General features: G+C 38.1%; 1 protein-coding gene and 1 long non-coding RNA gene across 14 annotated transcripts in view; one reads left to right on the top strand and one right to left on the bottom strand.

The window, feature by feature from the left end:
* Nucleotides 1-17,408, top strand: part of LOC111191297 (uncharacterized) — a 52,157-nt gene continuing 34,749 nt past the window's right edge. For both annotated transcript variants that reach the window (XR_007439996.1, XR_002649435.2), the window contains exons 1-3: nucleotides 1-83; nucleotides 1,697-1,811; nucleotides 2,837-2,999. This is a non-coding gene — a long non-coding RNA (uncharacterized LOC111191297). The remainder of the gene's footprint in view (nucleotides 84-1,696; nucleotides 1,812-2,836; nucleotides 3,000-17,408) is intronic.
* The window catches only part of tenm3 (teneurin transmembrane protein 3), a 1,272,390-nt gene continuing 1,260,307 nt past the window's right edge, over nucleotides 5,326-17,408 (bottom strand). For all 12 annotated transcript variants that reach the window (XM_049481363.1, XM_049481365.1, XM_049481366.1 and 9 more), the window contains 4 exons: nucleotides 17,010-17,306; nucleotides 12,288-13,899; nucleotides 12,064-12,194; nucleotides 5,326-11,265 (listed from right to left, as the gene is read on the bottom strand). In XM_049481363.1, the coding sequence (XP_049337320.1) occupies nucleotides 10,507-11,265; nucleotides 12,064-12,194; nucleotides 12,288-13,899; nucleotides 17,010-17,306 (2,799 nt within the window). In that variant the 3' untranslated portion in view covers nucleotides 5,326-10,506. The remainder of the gene's footprint in view (nucleotides 11,266-12,063; nucleotides 12,195-12,287; nucleotides 13,900-17,009; nucleotides 17,307-17,408) is intronic.

The following is a 17,408-nucleotide window of genomic DNA, read 5'->3' as shown; positions in this document are numbered from 1 at the left end:
GGGGAAAACTGTTAGCTAGGTAGCTAATTTACCTCATACCCGTTTGTTAGCTGAGGACGCGGGCGGCGTTGGGCGGTTTTCAGGTAAAAACTCTTGGTTAAATAAACGTACAGCAGTTAAATACGCATGTTTTATATCTCCTGACGTTTTAGCATCCCGTTTATATCGTATTTGTAAGAAAATTCGTCGTTTTCTTCGAATTATTCGCAGTAATGTTAAAAACCGACGTTACGGGAGTGTCGTTAGCTTACTAGCTAACTAGGTTGAATAACTAGCTAATTATATGCTGTAGGAGGCTATAGGATAACTAACTAGCTAATTAGCGTGAGCTAGGTAGCTAATTAGTAGTTGTTTAGCGAATTAGTTCATTAGTTAGCTACTCAGTTATTTAGTTAACCTAGTTAGTTAGCTAATGTTACTTAGTTACAGTTAGTTAACTAAGCTAGTTATTAGTTAACTAGTTTAAGTAAGTTAGTGTTAGGTTAGGTACCATTAACTATATGTTAAATCTAAAACTGGCTAAAATTACCAGGTGTTTAAGTTCCTGGTACATGTGATTTAACTATAGATACTCTTTAATACAGAAATAGTGAACTCATTTGCTATAATAAATCATAAAGAGCCAAGACCCATTTCTGCATATTGATTTCAAATTTAAGGTTGAATCAGATGAAATGCAATGAGACCCTCATTAATGTAATTATTTTTCTTATTGTGGGCACATACCAGTAAGTATTTTAGTACTAAAATCATGATGTGACTCAAATGACAATACAAAATGTTTTATTAAATGACCTTTATTTTAACATGTTTCCAATATGAGCATGTAAAACATTTGAATTGGTTAAATTTTTGTAACAGACCTGTAGAAGCCAAACATGCATTTTAAAAGGAACTAGTTTTATCTCCAACACTAACCCAGCACTCCTAGCTAACCTACATTTTCTCATTAGGTCAGATGGATGAAGACAGATGTAAACACATAATTTTATTAGTTTATTAGTTAGTTAATTAATGTAGGACTGATGATTCAACTTCAATATATTTCATTTATTCTCAATACGAGCAATTGAAAGGGAGATACACAGCATATCATTTGGTATTTCTGTAGTGGTCATCCCTAAAAGAATTAAAACAGTCAACATTCTGATTACTCCACAGTAATGGTCCCTCCTTGCTTAGAAAACAGACAGATATAAATATATCTTAAGTAAATTTTGCTGATCTTTAAATTGTCCATTATGTGTATTCTCAGCAACGAGGGCCCATTAATGTAAGGTGATATAAATGGTTACTTTGTTTAAACCAGTGTTATTTCAATTCTGTTTTATTTATTTTTTTCAAATTATTATATTCTAGGGATGCACCAAAATAGTATTTGTTGCCCAAAAATATAAGGTAGTAATGTATTTAATGTCAGGCCTTGTCATGCTGATATATTGGATGCATAATCTGATACTAAGGGGATTTTACATTTTAAATAATGTATTTCTGAACATATTGCACTTTTTATCTTTTAAACAGTTGACAGGTTTTGCTGTTTTCTATATTTAGGCCAATGTTTTCTTTTTTGTGCAGATTTAGGTTTTGCACTGTTCTTCATAAAGATTTTTATAATAATTCTTCATTCTATTTTTAAGGTTGGTTGCACCACAAGAAACAATAGGTTGAAATGTCCTTTTCTCTTGTGTTGCAGGCTGAGCTCTGAGACGGACAGGATACATGCTGCTGTATTAAGGAAGCTAGACATCGTCTTTCAACTTTGTGGGCAACCAGGAGAAAAGGCCAGCAGAGTCAACCCTATGTTTAAGGTAGGAGTGATTTGCATCGGATACTTTTAAGATTGTAAATTTAGTCTTTGTAATTAGGCATTTGTACATTTGAAACTATAAGAAGTGACCTATAAAATGTGTGTTTTTTTTTTTGGCAAATTAAATTTGTTTTTTTTCTTCACACTTAGCCGGGTTTTAAGAAAATGATTGGAATTACACCAAAACGTTAGCAAATGGCAACTTTGTATGTATTGAAACTTCTGCAATTACATTTAGCAATAGGGAAAAATATGAAATTTGTACTAATAAGAAGGGCACACATTTTATAATTATACATTTCTTACTTAACTTGTCACTTAAATTGTCTGATTGCAGTAAATGATTTTTCAAAGATTCTTTCTTAATGCCCGCAAAGTCCTAAAGTGTTCATGGTTCATAAGTAAAAGTATTCTGTTAAAGTGAAGTGCCTGTGTTGAAAATGTTCTGTAATATAATGAAAGCATCGCCCTGAAAAAGTACTTACAGCATTAAAAGTGCAAGCACTCAATAAAGAAAAATATTCATATTATGTATTATTAGATTGTCATCATTGTAGAAGCAGGTCTTTAGTAGTTTTGTTGTGAAGGAGTTATTTTAACTTATTAAGTGTTTAGCTAAGCTTTGTTGTTTTAATTGACTAATTCTTAGCACAAATAAAAATGGATTTCAAATGGTACTATGATATTAGTGATACAAAAGGAAAAGTTAGAAACTGAATATGATTTGAGAGATGCTTGTGAATTTGTACAAAAAGCTAGGACAGAGATTAAAAGGAGATAAAAATGCTGAAGGGTACCTTCATTTATGTAGGACAGGCATGATTATAAGCATTATGATTCTGCATATGCCTTTTCAGTCTTTACTTTGCTGATAATGTTTGTGGTGATTATAGTTGTACTATGTGATAAAACAATGTTTTTTAAAAAAAGGAAATAAGAAAATTAAAAAATATATATTTTTGTGTTTGGTTGCATCCCAAGAAACGCTCTGTTGAAACATCCTTCTCCCTTTTTTTGGTCTTGCAGGCTGAGCACTAAGATGGACAGGATGTGTGCTGCTGTATTAAGAAGGAGGGGGTCAGACAGAATGACAGATGAAAAGCAAGACATCTTCAACTTTCAACATTGCGTCGACCAGGAGAAAAGGCCAACAGAGTCAACTTAAAACTCCTGTGGTCATTTTTTTAAGGTAGGACTGATTTAATTAAATCTTATGTATTAGGATATTTGTAGGACTGTAAAATGAGTATTTAATTAGGCTGAACAATATATATCTTAAAAAGCAATATATTCGAAAATAAGCTAAAAAAAATTACCTTATTGTAAAATGCCATCTTCTGCGTGTGTAAGACAGAGAAAATAGTTTGGTTTCTGAAGCAACGACAATCAACAGACTACAGTCTTGTGCAGAATATGTTGTAGAAACATTGCAAATAAAGGTATCATAGTGACTAATTTATTTTTTTCATGTCAAACAACATAACCCAGTGTAGTTTACTGAGTCAGTAAAATACCACAAAGTGTGACTGTTTTATCTTTGTTGTTTTATTAAAAATAAATAATGCAGACAAAAAATATTGCAATTAGTTTTTTTTCTAGTATCGAACAGCCATAGTTTTCATCAAATCGTATCACAATTTCTTATTAGCTTATCAAAATGTTTTTTTTTGTCGTATCACCCAGCCCTACTTTGTAATATTTTTTACTCTCAGCATTCAACACTGTAGACCTTGTACGTTTCTCATCACCACAATTATTGGATGGGAAGATAGGGCTCAGTCTATATCCTTAAAAGTACTCGAGATTTATAATATAGATCAATGTATTATAAATTCAGTTATAATCTTTTCTATTACTTTAGCAGTATGAAGCTCCTTACCGGTGGAATAGGATTGCTGTCATATCCAGGAAGTTGCTATGGGGTTGTGCACTCTAGATGGATGCTACATTGTGGCACTTAATGGTTGCTACTCAATTACTATGGTGTTTCAGGTGTTGCCAAGTCATTATGGTACTCTATGTTGATGGTTGGGTGTTATCAGTGCATTTATGTTATTGTTACATTAATTTTTATAGAGAAAAAAAAATTACCATGTCAGTTTACATCCACATTCAGTAAAGGAGACCCCGCAAATCATTGCTTAGCTTTCGTTGTACATAGCAAACGTTGTAGGACACAGTACTTGTAGATGCAAAGTCCCATTTTTATTATTTTAGTCAAAGCAGTCATTGATTATACTATACATCTTTTCATTTATATTATCTGTCCTGGAGACTTCTATTATAAAGCCCAAAATGGCAACAGTTCACTCCAATCTTTAGTTAGTGATAGGGCTGCAACTATTAACTATTTGACTCTTTTAGTAGTCGACAAATCTGACAATTACTTTTTTTTAAGTAGTTGACTTATCACAATTATTTTTATCATGCTATTATTTTGCCTTCACTGTTGGTGAGGCTCCAGATTCAATGCATGTTTTACTGCATCTTGACAACGAAACCTTTGGGCCCTAGACAGATTTTGTTGGACATTTTGATAGTTGACCTACTATATTATAGAAGACATTCATACATGCTAGATGCTATTTTCAGGAAATTCTACTTAAATGTTTTCCATAGTGATGTAAATATTAGCATTGCGGAAATCATATGACCCTATACTTCCCTTGTTATATGACACCTGGTATATTTGTGTATTTTAGGAGAATTTGAGTTGCAAGAGTGGCGAGATGACCAGTTTTTGTGAGTGATTTCTTGTCCCAGAAATAATTTTGACTATTATTAAAAAATAATTTAATTTTTTAATGGTTGCTGTTTATAATTGTTATACAAATATTTCGTTTGGAATAGGGGTGTGCCATATCGTATTGTACGTGACAATATCGCCAAAAAATGTAAATATCATGAACGATATTATACCCTGAAATATCGTGCCATATTACCCACTCCTAATTACCTAATTTTTGCCGTTTTTAGCAAAAGAAAAATTCACACTGTTCTAATTGCTCATGATATATCTACTAGAGACAGATTATATCTGTCCGGTATCATTTATTTTACTTAAATCTTGGATATTTGGAGTGCATTACTAGTATCATGACATTCTGGATCATTCACTTCTGTTTCAAATCTGATAAAATTATTTTTTTAAATATCTCACTTAGCCATATCATATTGCATGTAATAATAAAATTCTAAATAATTTAAATAATAATTGTCATATTGCGAGAAAAAATAGCGTTATCGTGAAATATCTCTATTATTTTAGAGCCATATCGCCCACCCCTAGTTTGGAAAAGAAATGTTTTAATATCTAGCAATACTATGGTTTTATTTAATTTATTTATTAATTTATTAATTTATTAACTAAGTCAGCTTACCAGCTCTTTAAACATAATAAGTAATATCGAGTTCAGCAAAAAATAATTGAGGCTTTAGCCGTATATTGTATTTATTGTAATAGGCACAGGTAGAAGTGAATGCATGGAGAGAAAGAAATGAAGACAGCAGTCCAGTTTGAGTTCAGAAACCCTTTGAGTATTACGTTTTTATTTAAATGATTGACTTCTCGTGGAGCATTAACATGTCGAAAATTAAAACGTAATGGGTCCAGCATTGACCTGGTTTACATGACTTTACAATTGCACTTAAAGGCCTGGATACTCCCAGCTGATTCTTGTTCTGAAGATTCGTACCTGACTAGAAGTGATGGGTGGATTCTTACACAATATGTAGTTAATGAATCAATACGACTGATTGGATTGAAGTAGCTGCTTCTGCCTCTGCTAATAAAGCAGAGAACCAGATAGTAATTTGGTTTGTAATTGCTCTCAGACTATTATTGCCTTTTCAGTGCATCGTCCACATCATGGTCGAATAACGTCTTTAAATAATAAGAGTTTAATAACAGCTGCATGTATCCAGGCTCTTAACTGCACTCCAGACGTCTCTGTGTCTCCTAAAACCAAACAAAAGAGCCAAAAATCTGCTGAATGAGGCTTTAAAAGGAACAGAACTATTACCGAAGCGCTGCCTAAGTCATTTCACAAAAGAGACCGTGAGACATCAACAGTTAATCACATCAGCTCTAGCTCTGCTGCGTTTTCAGAACCAAAACAAAACTGGTTATGAAAAGAATCTGTTCTGTAGCATTAAAAACAAACCCCGAATTCACACAAGCAAGTCTAACTGCACACGTTTTCACATCCTCGACTTTTTCTTAAAACTTTGACAATCACACGACAGGCCGACCGGCATGAGATACAGGATAGCTGATGAAAGAGTGAGAGAGAGATGGAGATTTTATAATAATATTAAAAAAAAATCCCAATTTAAGCTCAGTACATCTTACAGATATTTGAGGCAAAAATTGCTTGTAATATGAAAAAGACTCTTTCTTTTTTCTTTAACTGGAATAGAAGCAGATATAGCAAATAATTCACTAACAGTGGTGTGTTCTCACACACACACACACACGAGCTGATTTCTGAAACGAACTGTTACAGTGGCTTTCAAATGGTCAGTTTCACACCATATTCATACAAACAGAACAAAGAAAAAAAAATACATTGGTTCTCAAAAACATTCTCATTTCCACCCATCTTCACCTCTCCACTGCCTTTATGTTGTTCATTCATAATATGGTTTTACTGTGATAATTTCCATTGGTTAATGCAGAATGCTCTGTTGTAAAATCATAATAAATGTAAAGACCCTGTTTACACCTGATCACTACATGTGATTAGTATCTGCATGCATGTATACTTAAAAATATGTTATAATTGCTGTTTGGTTGAGCGATTGGATTTGTATCTATTTTCAGTTTATCTTAGACTATCTCCTGAAGTGGTTTAAGTGATTGTATTTGTCTCTGTGTTAAATATGTCTCAGATAAGGATCTGTTTTAAACGTGGGTTGGTGTGTTTACACATGCATTTAATGCAGTTTGGCCTAATCTTGCATTTTGTGTATCTGAATTTTATCTAGAAGTGACCATGTGTAAACAGGGATAGATAGTTTAGACTTCATTAACCCATTTTTGTCCATATTTGAACGGATTAGTTTGACATTTCTGTTCAAACCATGTGACTAAACAGTGAGATTTGATTAAACTTATAAATATTACAAATATGCATGTTTTAATGTTCACATGTAATGTTAAATGGCAAAATATAAAATATTTTTTATTTTAAAGATATGAAATGTCTTTGAATATCTTTGAATATTTCTCCTTGTACTAAATTAAGTTTGATGCACAAAAACGGGTTAATGAGAGCTGTCATTAATTCAGGCTAATGCATAGGAGTGGACTGCTGGGAGGTTACACCAAAAAAAAGGAGCAATAAAGGATTATTTGGAGTGATGCTGTAGAAGAACCACTTTCTGGCATGGTTATGTCTGTGGTAAGCGGTAGCTTTTAAATTAAGTGGTGTTACCAGTAGTTTATTGTTCAGTATCTTCAAAAAGACAAGTTAAAGGTGCAAAGGTTTTGGGAAACCTATAGATGACACTTACACCTCTCCCCACTGTAAAACAAATGCTTTTTGGGTGAGGCAACAAACTCCAGGCTTTAGTTCATTTATTAGGCTCTATACTTACTATACGCTTTATTTCTTTTAAATGTATCATCATCACTCTCTCCGTATAAGTTGGCTCACTTCACTGCATCTTTGCAAACTGGCTTCTTGTCTAAAATTCATGACATTTTCTAGTGAGTTCTTTAGAACCATCCATTCTTTTAGTCATATTGGTCAATGCAGATTACATGGTGAGAGGTTTGATTTGTATACCCCTCTAGCAATGAGACTGAATGAAATTGACTTCAGTAATTATGTAATCCTAATACTTTTGTCTGTATATTTTATTTCACTTTCTCTAATATTGGGGTCAAGGTCAACCTAGGGAAATTTCAATTTACAATAAAAATGACGTAGGAAGTAGGGGTGGGCAATATTATATCGTATACTATATATCATGACACAGAAATATCATGATATTAAAAATCCATATTGTGATAATAGGGATGGTTTGTCTTAAAAGTAGTCTATTGTTTACTTTGAAGCTTTGAGTGTATTTATTGTATTATTGTTTTAGTTAATTTTTTTTGTTTGCAGTTTATATGCATGAAAATATTCTGCAATATTTTTTGCTGCATTATATTATTTTATGCTATATTATTTATTTTGCCACATTTTAATTATACTGTTATACTATATTCCTGAAATTAATGAATACTTTTTCTGTTTTCCTATATTGCCAAGTATATCGTTGTCGCAAAAATACCCTAAAATATCGTGATCTTATTTTAGAGCCATATCGCCCACCCCTAGTAGGATGTTTTTGTGAAACATTTTTGACCATTAGGAGAACACAAAGATTAAACACCTCAAATTAACCATCTCTTTACGGACCCAGCATCCATAGTGATTCTTCTCAGGCCTTGCTCCAAAGGAACCTTTTTAGCACCTTTATTTTGAAAAGTGTAGGTCACACAAGGCAGGGAGAGGTCACTGTTCCAGCCAAACGCACAGCGCCTGACCCAACACGCACAGCAACAACAGCAACGATACATATTCTCACGCGGCACACAGTTCCGGAAACAAAACCCCACTAGCTCCAAAAACCAGACAGCACACCCTTTATCCCCCCTTTCTGTTCACATACGCTTAGAAAAATAGAGCAAAATAATTGTACAGAAAAGCAACAAACAAACAACATGGAAAAACAAGTACGTTCTCATGTGGAACGGAACATTTCGCTTTGCATGTGCTCACATCGTAAAAGGCCTGTACAAAAATAATAACAGTTCTGAAGTAGGCTATGTGGCAGTCCATCTAGGCATAGGACCCAGAACATATGGATACAGGTTTTACACTTTGGATGATCATAATGCTCTCAAATTCTGTCTACTTAGCCGTGGCAACTAAACATGGGTTTCCAACTGTTACAGTGAATACCTTTCTCGTCATTACAAGTCAGGTGCTCCTAATTTGTTTTTGTTCCTGCACTTGTAGTATTTAAAATAAAAAAATAATGCATTTTAATGCATGCTGCTTTGTTTAATGGCCCGTTTGGTTCAGTTGAGTTTGTGTATATGCTGTACTATATTGGTTTTGGATGTGATCTCTGAAATACTTGGCAAGCATTGCCAGGTTCAGAGCATTATACATGGTGTCTCAGAATTAAGAAAGCACTCATACAAAATAAAAACAGTTTGGCAGATGGTGAACCGATTTTAGATACAATCTGTGGGAGATGATGTTGACTTGGTCTCAACTTTTAAACAGTGATTTGTCTTTTTTAAAAGTTGGACGCCAGCATTTCCTCCTCAGTTTGTCTAAAGTTGTATCACCGTCTTCCAGACTGTTTTTATTTTATAAGCTTCCTTACTTTAGATACAACCTGTAGTTCCAATTGAGTGACAGACTGAAAGTATGTAACTGTAATTAGGAAATGACAGCCTCACATTAATTTGGTTATTTTATTGGTTAATTCTAACTTAATGCCTTAAAGTATGTGTTGAACTGGAGAGCCACCCCCTCAAATGTAATGTACTGTAGGTTACAAAGGATTGCAGGCAAGCTGAAACCAACCAACAGTCGTGGCTGCGAAAAAAAAAACAAAAAAGTGCAAAACTATACCAGTAAATGAACAAAAAAAAAGTTGTATTTCAATGCAGGTTAATGAGACAGTACAGCTGATTTTATTTCAATTAGCATTACCATAAAATCTGATAAGATCAAATATTAAAATTCATGAAGTGTAAACAGTAATGCATGACAAGACAGAAAAAAGTCTCAATATTTTTAAGATTTTATTTTTATGTATAAACACTGTACATAAATTACTTTCTCTGAGACTAATATTGATGTACGGATAAGTGTATTTTTTTTAAGGTTAAAAAAAAAAATCTGTAAAGATACTCACATCTCTTGTCAAAAGACTGGTCAGATATGATATATGTTTAATTTCGTCTGTTTTTCTCTCTAATCTACGTCCGCCACCACTTGAGCTGGTTCAGTATTGACATTGAACACTCAGACTTGACTTGAATACTTGAATTGTAACAGTGTCCTTTAAGAAAGCGAAGCAGGAAGGAAAGATCATGGTCAGTTCACTCACGGCTGTACATCTCTGTCCAAAACAGTCCACAAAAAACGGTTTACTCTGCTAGCAAGAAGAGCTTTCCAAGTGTTAGTGTAGCTCAGCCTGGTCCACGGTGGCAGCATAGAGACCTGTACTTGTCGTCAGTCCAGCCGAGTGCAGTGGTTATGCGCATGTAAACACATTTTTCTTCCATTTATTCTGTGTTTTGTATTTTCCTTTTTTAAAATCCATTAAGCATATCACCTTTAAGGTTTCTCATACAAAAAAAGCACAAAAGAAAAAAAAATCCATAATTAAGTTTCTCATTTTTATTTCCAAATTAAGAGTCCTCGCTCTGTCGGAAAGAGTTAATTCGTCCATTTGACGCTGCAGCGTGGAGAAAGGGGTGTGTCTAGTGTGAACTGTGACAAAGTAAGTCTTTTTCTTTTTTCCTACATGGTAACAGAAAGAGGCATCTAGGCACAGTTTCCCCAGCCCTACCCCTCGCAGTTTGCGGGTTGGGGTGTGGTAGGGGCTTTCAGCGAGTATATAGAGGGGGTATAGAGATAGGGGCAGTAGTGTGTTGGGAGGCCGCTGGGATGTGCAGTCTGTTACCTTTTCCCAATCTCGCTCTGCCTCAGAAACTGGATGTTGTTTGCACTGTCGGCCAACTCTGGGTATTGCTCCACGGAAAGTACGTAGTAACCATCGTAGCCCAAGACTTTCCCGGAGCTCAGAAGCTGCCGCTTTTCACCTTCAGTCCAGAGCCGCACGCCTTCTTCCCCATCCCGCACTCTCTGCTGTTCCCGTGCCCAAGCACTGGCCAGTGCCCTCTGTCTGGCCTGCTCCAGAACACGTGCCTTTTCTTCGTCTAGCGTCATCCCATAGCGTACGTGAAGTGCTAGGGAGCCGTACTGCAGCTCCACGTCTGCGAAACGCCTTGTGCGCCCATTGACCACCGTGGTGGACTGCGACACAGTCACGTTGACTCCGTTCTCCAGGCTCTTGCGCCCACTGGTCAGTCGCAGTGCCCCTAGGTCGCTCTCAGGCAGGCTAGTCTTGATGAAATAGTGCGTGTCACGCCCCTCAATGGTGAAGTGTAGGTCTTCCAGGTAGAAGGCATTGTTAAGTACCGCAGCCACCTTGATGCAGTCTTCGTTAGCAATGTTCAGAGCATTGGTGGCAACCTGGCCTTTGCCGGTGATGGCAAGCATCACACCTTTGCCAATCAAGGATTTTACAGTGGCAAACCACAGCCAGGGTTTGTCCCTCGTAGAACGGCGACGGCTAAGCTGGATTTCTGGCATCCTCTCAAAGGACAGGAACGCCTTGGACTGACGGGTCACCTCCTGTTGCACTCCTGAGATGGACTGCAAGGAAAGCAGGAGAAAAATAAACGTTAACAGAACAAGATGAAAAGAGTGGCAACAGGGTTTTTTGCCATTATTTTCCTCTACAGGGATGTGTCCTTCTTTTGAAGTGAATTATTTGAAAGCACAAACAGCCGCTCAGGCAAGGCCAGTTTTGATCATACATTTATACCAAGAGAAAAAGATCACACGCAAGTGTGAGAGATCATAAAAACTTTCCCAACAAAACAAAGATAAACAACAACAAAACGTACTGAAAATGAATGCTTGTTTACAAATAGCCTGTTAAGAATTCCTATCCCAAACCTAGCTGGTTACTTTCACAGGGAGACACAACTGTTGTGTTAGCATAATTAGCTCCAAAAAAAAAGGACTGATTTGCACATCAAATGCTAATGGAACGACCTTATTTCAAGGAAAGTGAAAATTATTCAACTTGAGATAACAGTCTCTGTCCTTATTGATGACCTGTGCAGCACCCACAGTTTGTTTTTGTCTTGAAAGGGTCCGGAAGGGCTTGCAAAGCAGATATTTAATATCTTTGTGCATTGAAGCATTGAAAAACAGAGTAGCTAGTAGCTTTTGGACATGCAGGCAAGAGAAAGCATGAAGTGTCAAATCCATCCGGTGCTAAACTGTACTTTCTTTTCTCAAACACAGATTCACACTCAAGTCCTGAAAGGCAAGATAATGAGTGCATGGCTAGAATGAAGGGTGTTAAATTAGTGGAAATATGCTAAACTTCTAAAATTAATGAACTGTGTTGAGTTGGAAGGGCTTCTGTTAGGTTAGACGTACCGGAAGGTCATCCCACAGCTGGCTCTTTCTCATCTCCAGTGAGGGCTGTGTCAGGTCGAATTTAGGAATTGGAAATCCTGGGATGGCATTGTGGAGGTGGAATCCAAAAGTTACCAGCCAGATGTTGACATCTAAGGACAAAAATTTGGCATTTAGATCAGGTTTTGCAACATTTTACAGTACAGACATAGCAAAAATTACAGCTAATAAATACTGGTCCTTACCTGTGACATACTCCTTGACATCATGCACCTTGCTTACAGGATTATTATTGCGGAACATGTAGAGGTTGAAGGGAGCAGGGTCTTTTCCCACTCTAGTCCAGGTGCTAATATCTGGCGTGGTCCAACGGCCTGCTGGGATGTCATAATCTCTTTCTCCAAAGTGCAGCAGCCTCGTCAATGGGTCATACAGTCCTCCATGGAATCCGATCACCAGCTGGAAGTCGGGATTGGAGTCGAAGTAGATTTCACCATAGGCAGTATACTGGACCTGCTTGAGGAGCAGTCCATTGCTGCTAAAGACAGCAAGTGGAGTTCCAGTGTTATCACAGGCTATGTAGAACTCTTCTCCACTGCTGATTTCCATGGCAAACAGGTGACCCTGCAGATCATAGTAAAGCGAGGTAATCTCAGAGCTAGAATGGTTGTAGACATGGGTGATTCGGGTGGGGTAGTTTAGGTCAGCGTAGAAGAATTGAAGGTGTTGGCCCAGGCTGTTTCTGGAGGCCAGGCGTCTACCCAACCCATCATAGCGGTACTGAATGGTCCATCCACTGGCCTTGCTATGGACCCGTACCAACAGACCTTTGGAATTGTACTCAAAGATCTCAGCGCCGCGCTGCCGCAAGAACCCATCCTCATCCATTCGGTATTGGACATCTCCAAGTCGAGTGATTCGGTCCCTCAGGTCATAACGAAGAGGAGTGAGTCGGGCACTGTTGCCAGGGTTCAGCAAGTGCAGGTTGCCATTTAAGTCATAGCTGTAGCGCCACATCATCTTCTCATTCAGATAGACGGTCTGTAACTGGCCATCGACATCGTACTCGTAGCCATATTTGGTGGTGTTAGCGAACGGCCCAATCTTGATTTCTCGCTTGGTGACACGTCCCATGTTGTCGTATTGAATAGTAATCCAGTACATGAGAGAGCGGAAGATCTCATACTGGATTTCTTTGATGCGTCCGTGGACATCAAAGTGTTTGGTGTAGGTCATAACTGCCGTGGAGATGATCTGGTTGATGTCATAGTAGATGACCCCAAACTTGCCGAACTGCTCAACCTTGCCTGAGATGTCATCGAACTGATAGAGGTCGATGGGCAGAGGGGTCTCGTTGATGACCCCTTGCATGCTGGTGACTCGGAAACTGTTGTCGTAGGAGTAGTCAAAGCGGGCGTTGACCATGCCATCCTCACTGAAGCGGAATATCTGTCTGTCCACTAGAGGGCCGATCTGCCGGTAGCGAATGGAGCAGATGAAACCCTCGCTCTGCAAGTTCACTGTCTTCAAGACGCCAGCCGTCTCGTCATAGGTGAAGCTGACACGAGTGCTATCGTAGAGGATTTCCGACAACTTGTTCTGTCTACGGTACTTGTAGAGGACCCGGCGGCCTGTGCCCAAGTGTGCCACCCGGAGAAGTTGCCCATCCTCACTGTAGTCCACAGTGACTGAGGCATTGCTTTCAGGTGGATGATAGATGTTTCTGTAGTATCCAATTGAACGAATGGTCTCCATCGTGTGGCGCGCCACACTTGGCATGGTAATGGCGGAGAGCCGGTCTTGCAAGTCATAGTCAAAGATGTACTGCCGCTGGCTGTGGAGCAGGAGCACCATAGACTGGAAATCAGGAAAAAGGGGGTTAGTAACAATTAATTACCCCTAATGAGTTTTTAAAATGCTAATGATGTGCAAAAGCAGGTATTAACATTCCATTTCTGTACCGCTTTCCTCATTTAAGTTCTCCTCGACCTCCTATTTTCTAAAAGCTTGGCTGTTTAATATGCTTGGATGCATAATTCTAAAGTGTTTGGAAATTACCGGCCTTTCGCCTCGTGAAGCGCCTGTATTTATCTCATAAGGTAGGCTTCAGTGAAAGTCACGATCACTTAGCGAACCAGCAGGTAATAATGCTCTCAACATCCCGTAGCGGATGAACCCACCGCTACAGCGATTGATAAATAAGTAGCAAAATAAATAAATAAAACGGGTCGCTACTTCCCGTTTCTTTGCAGGTGCCCCTACCGTAATCTTCAGTGCACGCCTAATGTATGCAACGCTATGGTGGAGAAAAAACACCTACTCAGCAAGTCGGCTACACTCTGTGATTGAGAGAGGTCTCATGTTTATTCCGAGGCTGTTCGAGGGATTTTGACGGACAGCATAAACCGGGTTGATAAATAAGTGAGTCTAGCTGTAGGGCATGACTACAAACAGGTCTGGTGCCCTGCTAGCTCACCATCTGAGGCTGTGGCACACAAAAGCTGCTGAGAAACCTGCTACATCATTCATCTTTTCTCTCTTTTTATATTTATTTATATATCATCTCCTCTTTCCATTCCTCTGCCTCTTCCTTCTCATTCTTGCCTGGTGAAAAAAGTGAGAGCTGAAGCCCGCCGGGAACGGCGCGGAGGCGGAGAAGGCTAGTCTCCGAGGCGTCTCTGTGAAGAGCCTTCGCCTTGTCATCCGTACTTGGACAGACATTACTCAGACTCCCCAGGCACTGTGGGTGGCATATGTTCCCTACGTTGATATCTCCCTCTCTGGACATGCTACCTGCTCGTGTGGCAGACGATGGAGAGGCAGGCAAGCCATGCATATTTAATCTATGCGTGAGCACATGTACACAGCGCTTCTGTTAGACTTGTCTTGAAAACTTTTCATCTCAAACGTGTCTCGGAGCTGTCTCACAGGAATTTCACCTGAATGCTTGCTGTATGTGGAGAAACAATGCCTTTTTACTTTTTTACAGTCCACAGCAAAATCCTGACACTTTTGTGTGTGTGTGTGTTTAACTGCTGGCGAGGTCATTTTGATTGAGTCAGTCACTGCAGCATTTCATTTTTGATTGGACAATATAGTCGCAAATAATTGAGATAAACATTGTTATTCAGTTACAAGATCTTGTAATTATTAAGAATTTTGTTCATGACTAGGCTTAAATCCTGTCTGGGAAACTGATTATATATATCCAAAATAAAACAAGTTTAAAAACTTTAAAAACATTGCTGAATGTCTCATTGCTGTTAATAGCCTCTTCTTGCTGTGCAAAAATTATCAAGATCATGTCTATTGTACAGTGACAAAATCATAATGGCAGCCTAATCAATAAAAACAGGACAATCAAAAACAGCCTGTACAGTGGTACAGTTGTTTAAATAACTTAGGACATCCACTAGGAAACCTGTCTTTTATATTTGTTCCTTTTTTTCTGTTCTAGTCTCCAAACAATACTTTGGGGTGTGTTGGGGATTTGAACAATACTGACAAAGGTGAAGGTGGATATACACTTTTTTTTTGGTGCCCTAATTGTTTATTGTTTTGCTTTAGACTCAGACTCACCAACATAAAAAAAAATTGTGGTCTGAAGATGAAGAAATGCGTAGGATCAAGGCAATCTGAGATTTATGTCACGGTCACAGTAACGTACACTTGCATGCTGTGCAGTAAAATAACGGTCATATACAGGCCAGCAATAGCTGCAGCCTTCAGATTTTGTCAGAGCATTGGGGATGAAAAGTTTCAGCTTTCCCTCAAAGTTCTGGCAAACTTACCACCCTCTCTCTATTTCTCTCTCGCTCTTTTCCAGCTCTTTCTCTCTGGCCTCGCCAAGTTCAAACCCTGACTTCTCCCCTGGGCCTCATTTCTGGGTCCATAAGTCTTTCTTTACTGCACTCCACTAAGCTATCTCAAACACACAAACAGCCTTTTATTCCAGCTCTCCTCAGCAAACACCAGATCCACAAACCCTCAATAATTCAAAGCAAAATTCACACGGCTAGCCTAGCAGTCCTTTGTCCTATAAAATTTATTCTCTGTACATTTTTCCCCCTCTTTTTTTGCAAAGGAAGAAAAAAAGTGTTGTTTTAATGCTGACACAATAATATTGGTGTGCCCGCTGAGGCACTGTGAAAAGTCTCCACCTCTGCTGAATCTCCAGCCTGGTCCTGAGAACAGTGGTCACCTAGAGCTTAAGTCAAAGCTTAGATGAGCTCTGCTGACTGCAAATGACTGCGCCTCCCTACCCTTATCCGACTCGGCCAAAATGTTTGAAGGAAGTTTTGGGTTCTCTGCTGCAAAGTCAAACTCATGACATTGAAATGGCTTTAAGTTAATCAAACAGTTTATTTAACAGAACTATTAGCTTATTTTTAGCATTTTACACACAGTATATAATGCATATGTAAATATAGATATTAAGTATTGATAGAAGCAATTGTTTATCTACTGAGATGTCCTCTGGCAGCTTCTCTATGTAAAGATATACATCTCAATTTACCTTTGTTGAAAATATAATTCAAACAGTAATTTCATTAATCGGATTATTTGATTAAACTCCCAGCCCTAATTTCATTATAATTTAGTATTTAATCTACATCATGCACAAAGAAAAAATGATATAAAACATTCACGGTTTCCTTTGCAGATGCTTTTCCAAAACTTCTAAGGGACACAGTTGGAACTAAAAGATCATCATGTACCTTTGTGGTGTTTGTACTTTGGTGATTAAAAATGTACCTGTATGGTACCATTTTTTTCTGCGTAATAAATGAAACCCCTTGTTAATCGCAGTGTAATTAATTGTATATTTACTTTTAGAGCTAATGTTCCCACAAAAATCCCTAGCATTTTGGAGAATGTATCTTAAATTGTCCTCGATTCAACACACAAAACTTCAAGATCAGAAAGCTTTTGAATTGAACCACTGCACTGATCTTTGGCCCTCTCACCTTGTCTAGATAAGTGTAGCTCCACATTTTTCCATCAGCGAATGTCCTGGAGATGATTCGTCCCTGGCTGTCGTATTCCACCCTCTCCACCGTCGGCCCTCTCTGGATGCTGGTCACCTGACCGCTGCTGGAGTAGGTCAGGTTAACAGACATCAGCTTGCTGCTGGGGACCCAAAGCGTGGGGTGACCAGCTGCATCGTACACGATCTTTAGCAGGAATTTACGATGGTCGTCGTAGATCTTTTCCGTGCGCAGCGTTCGGTCGTAGTCCACAGAGAGCAGGTTTCGACCGTTGACCTTTTATGAAGAGGAAAAGCAAAGAACAACATAAGATATCAGTGAAATTCTTAAACAAATAGTTTTAATACTTATATACACCCATCTTCATTGAGGGTAAGT

The sequence above is a fragment of the Astyanax mexicanus genome, chromosome 7, assembly GCF_023375975.1.
Source record: "Astyanax mexicanus isolate ESR-SI-001 chromosome 7, AstMex3_surface, whole genome shotgun sequence".
Classification (NCBI taxonomy): Eukaryota; Metazoa; Chordata; class Actinopteri; order Characiformes; family Acestrorhamphidae; genus Astyanax; species Astyanax mexicanus.
The sequence above is the reverse complement of the archived record's forward strand: the minus strand, read 5'-3'. Positions and strand labels throughout refer to the sequence as shown.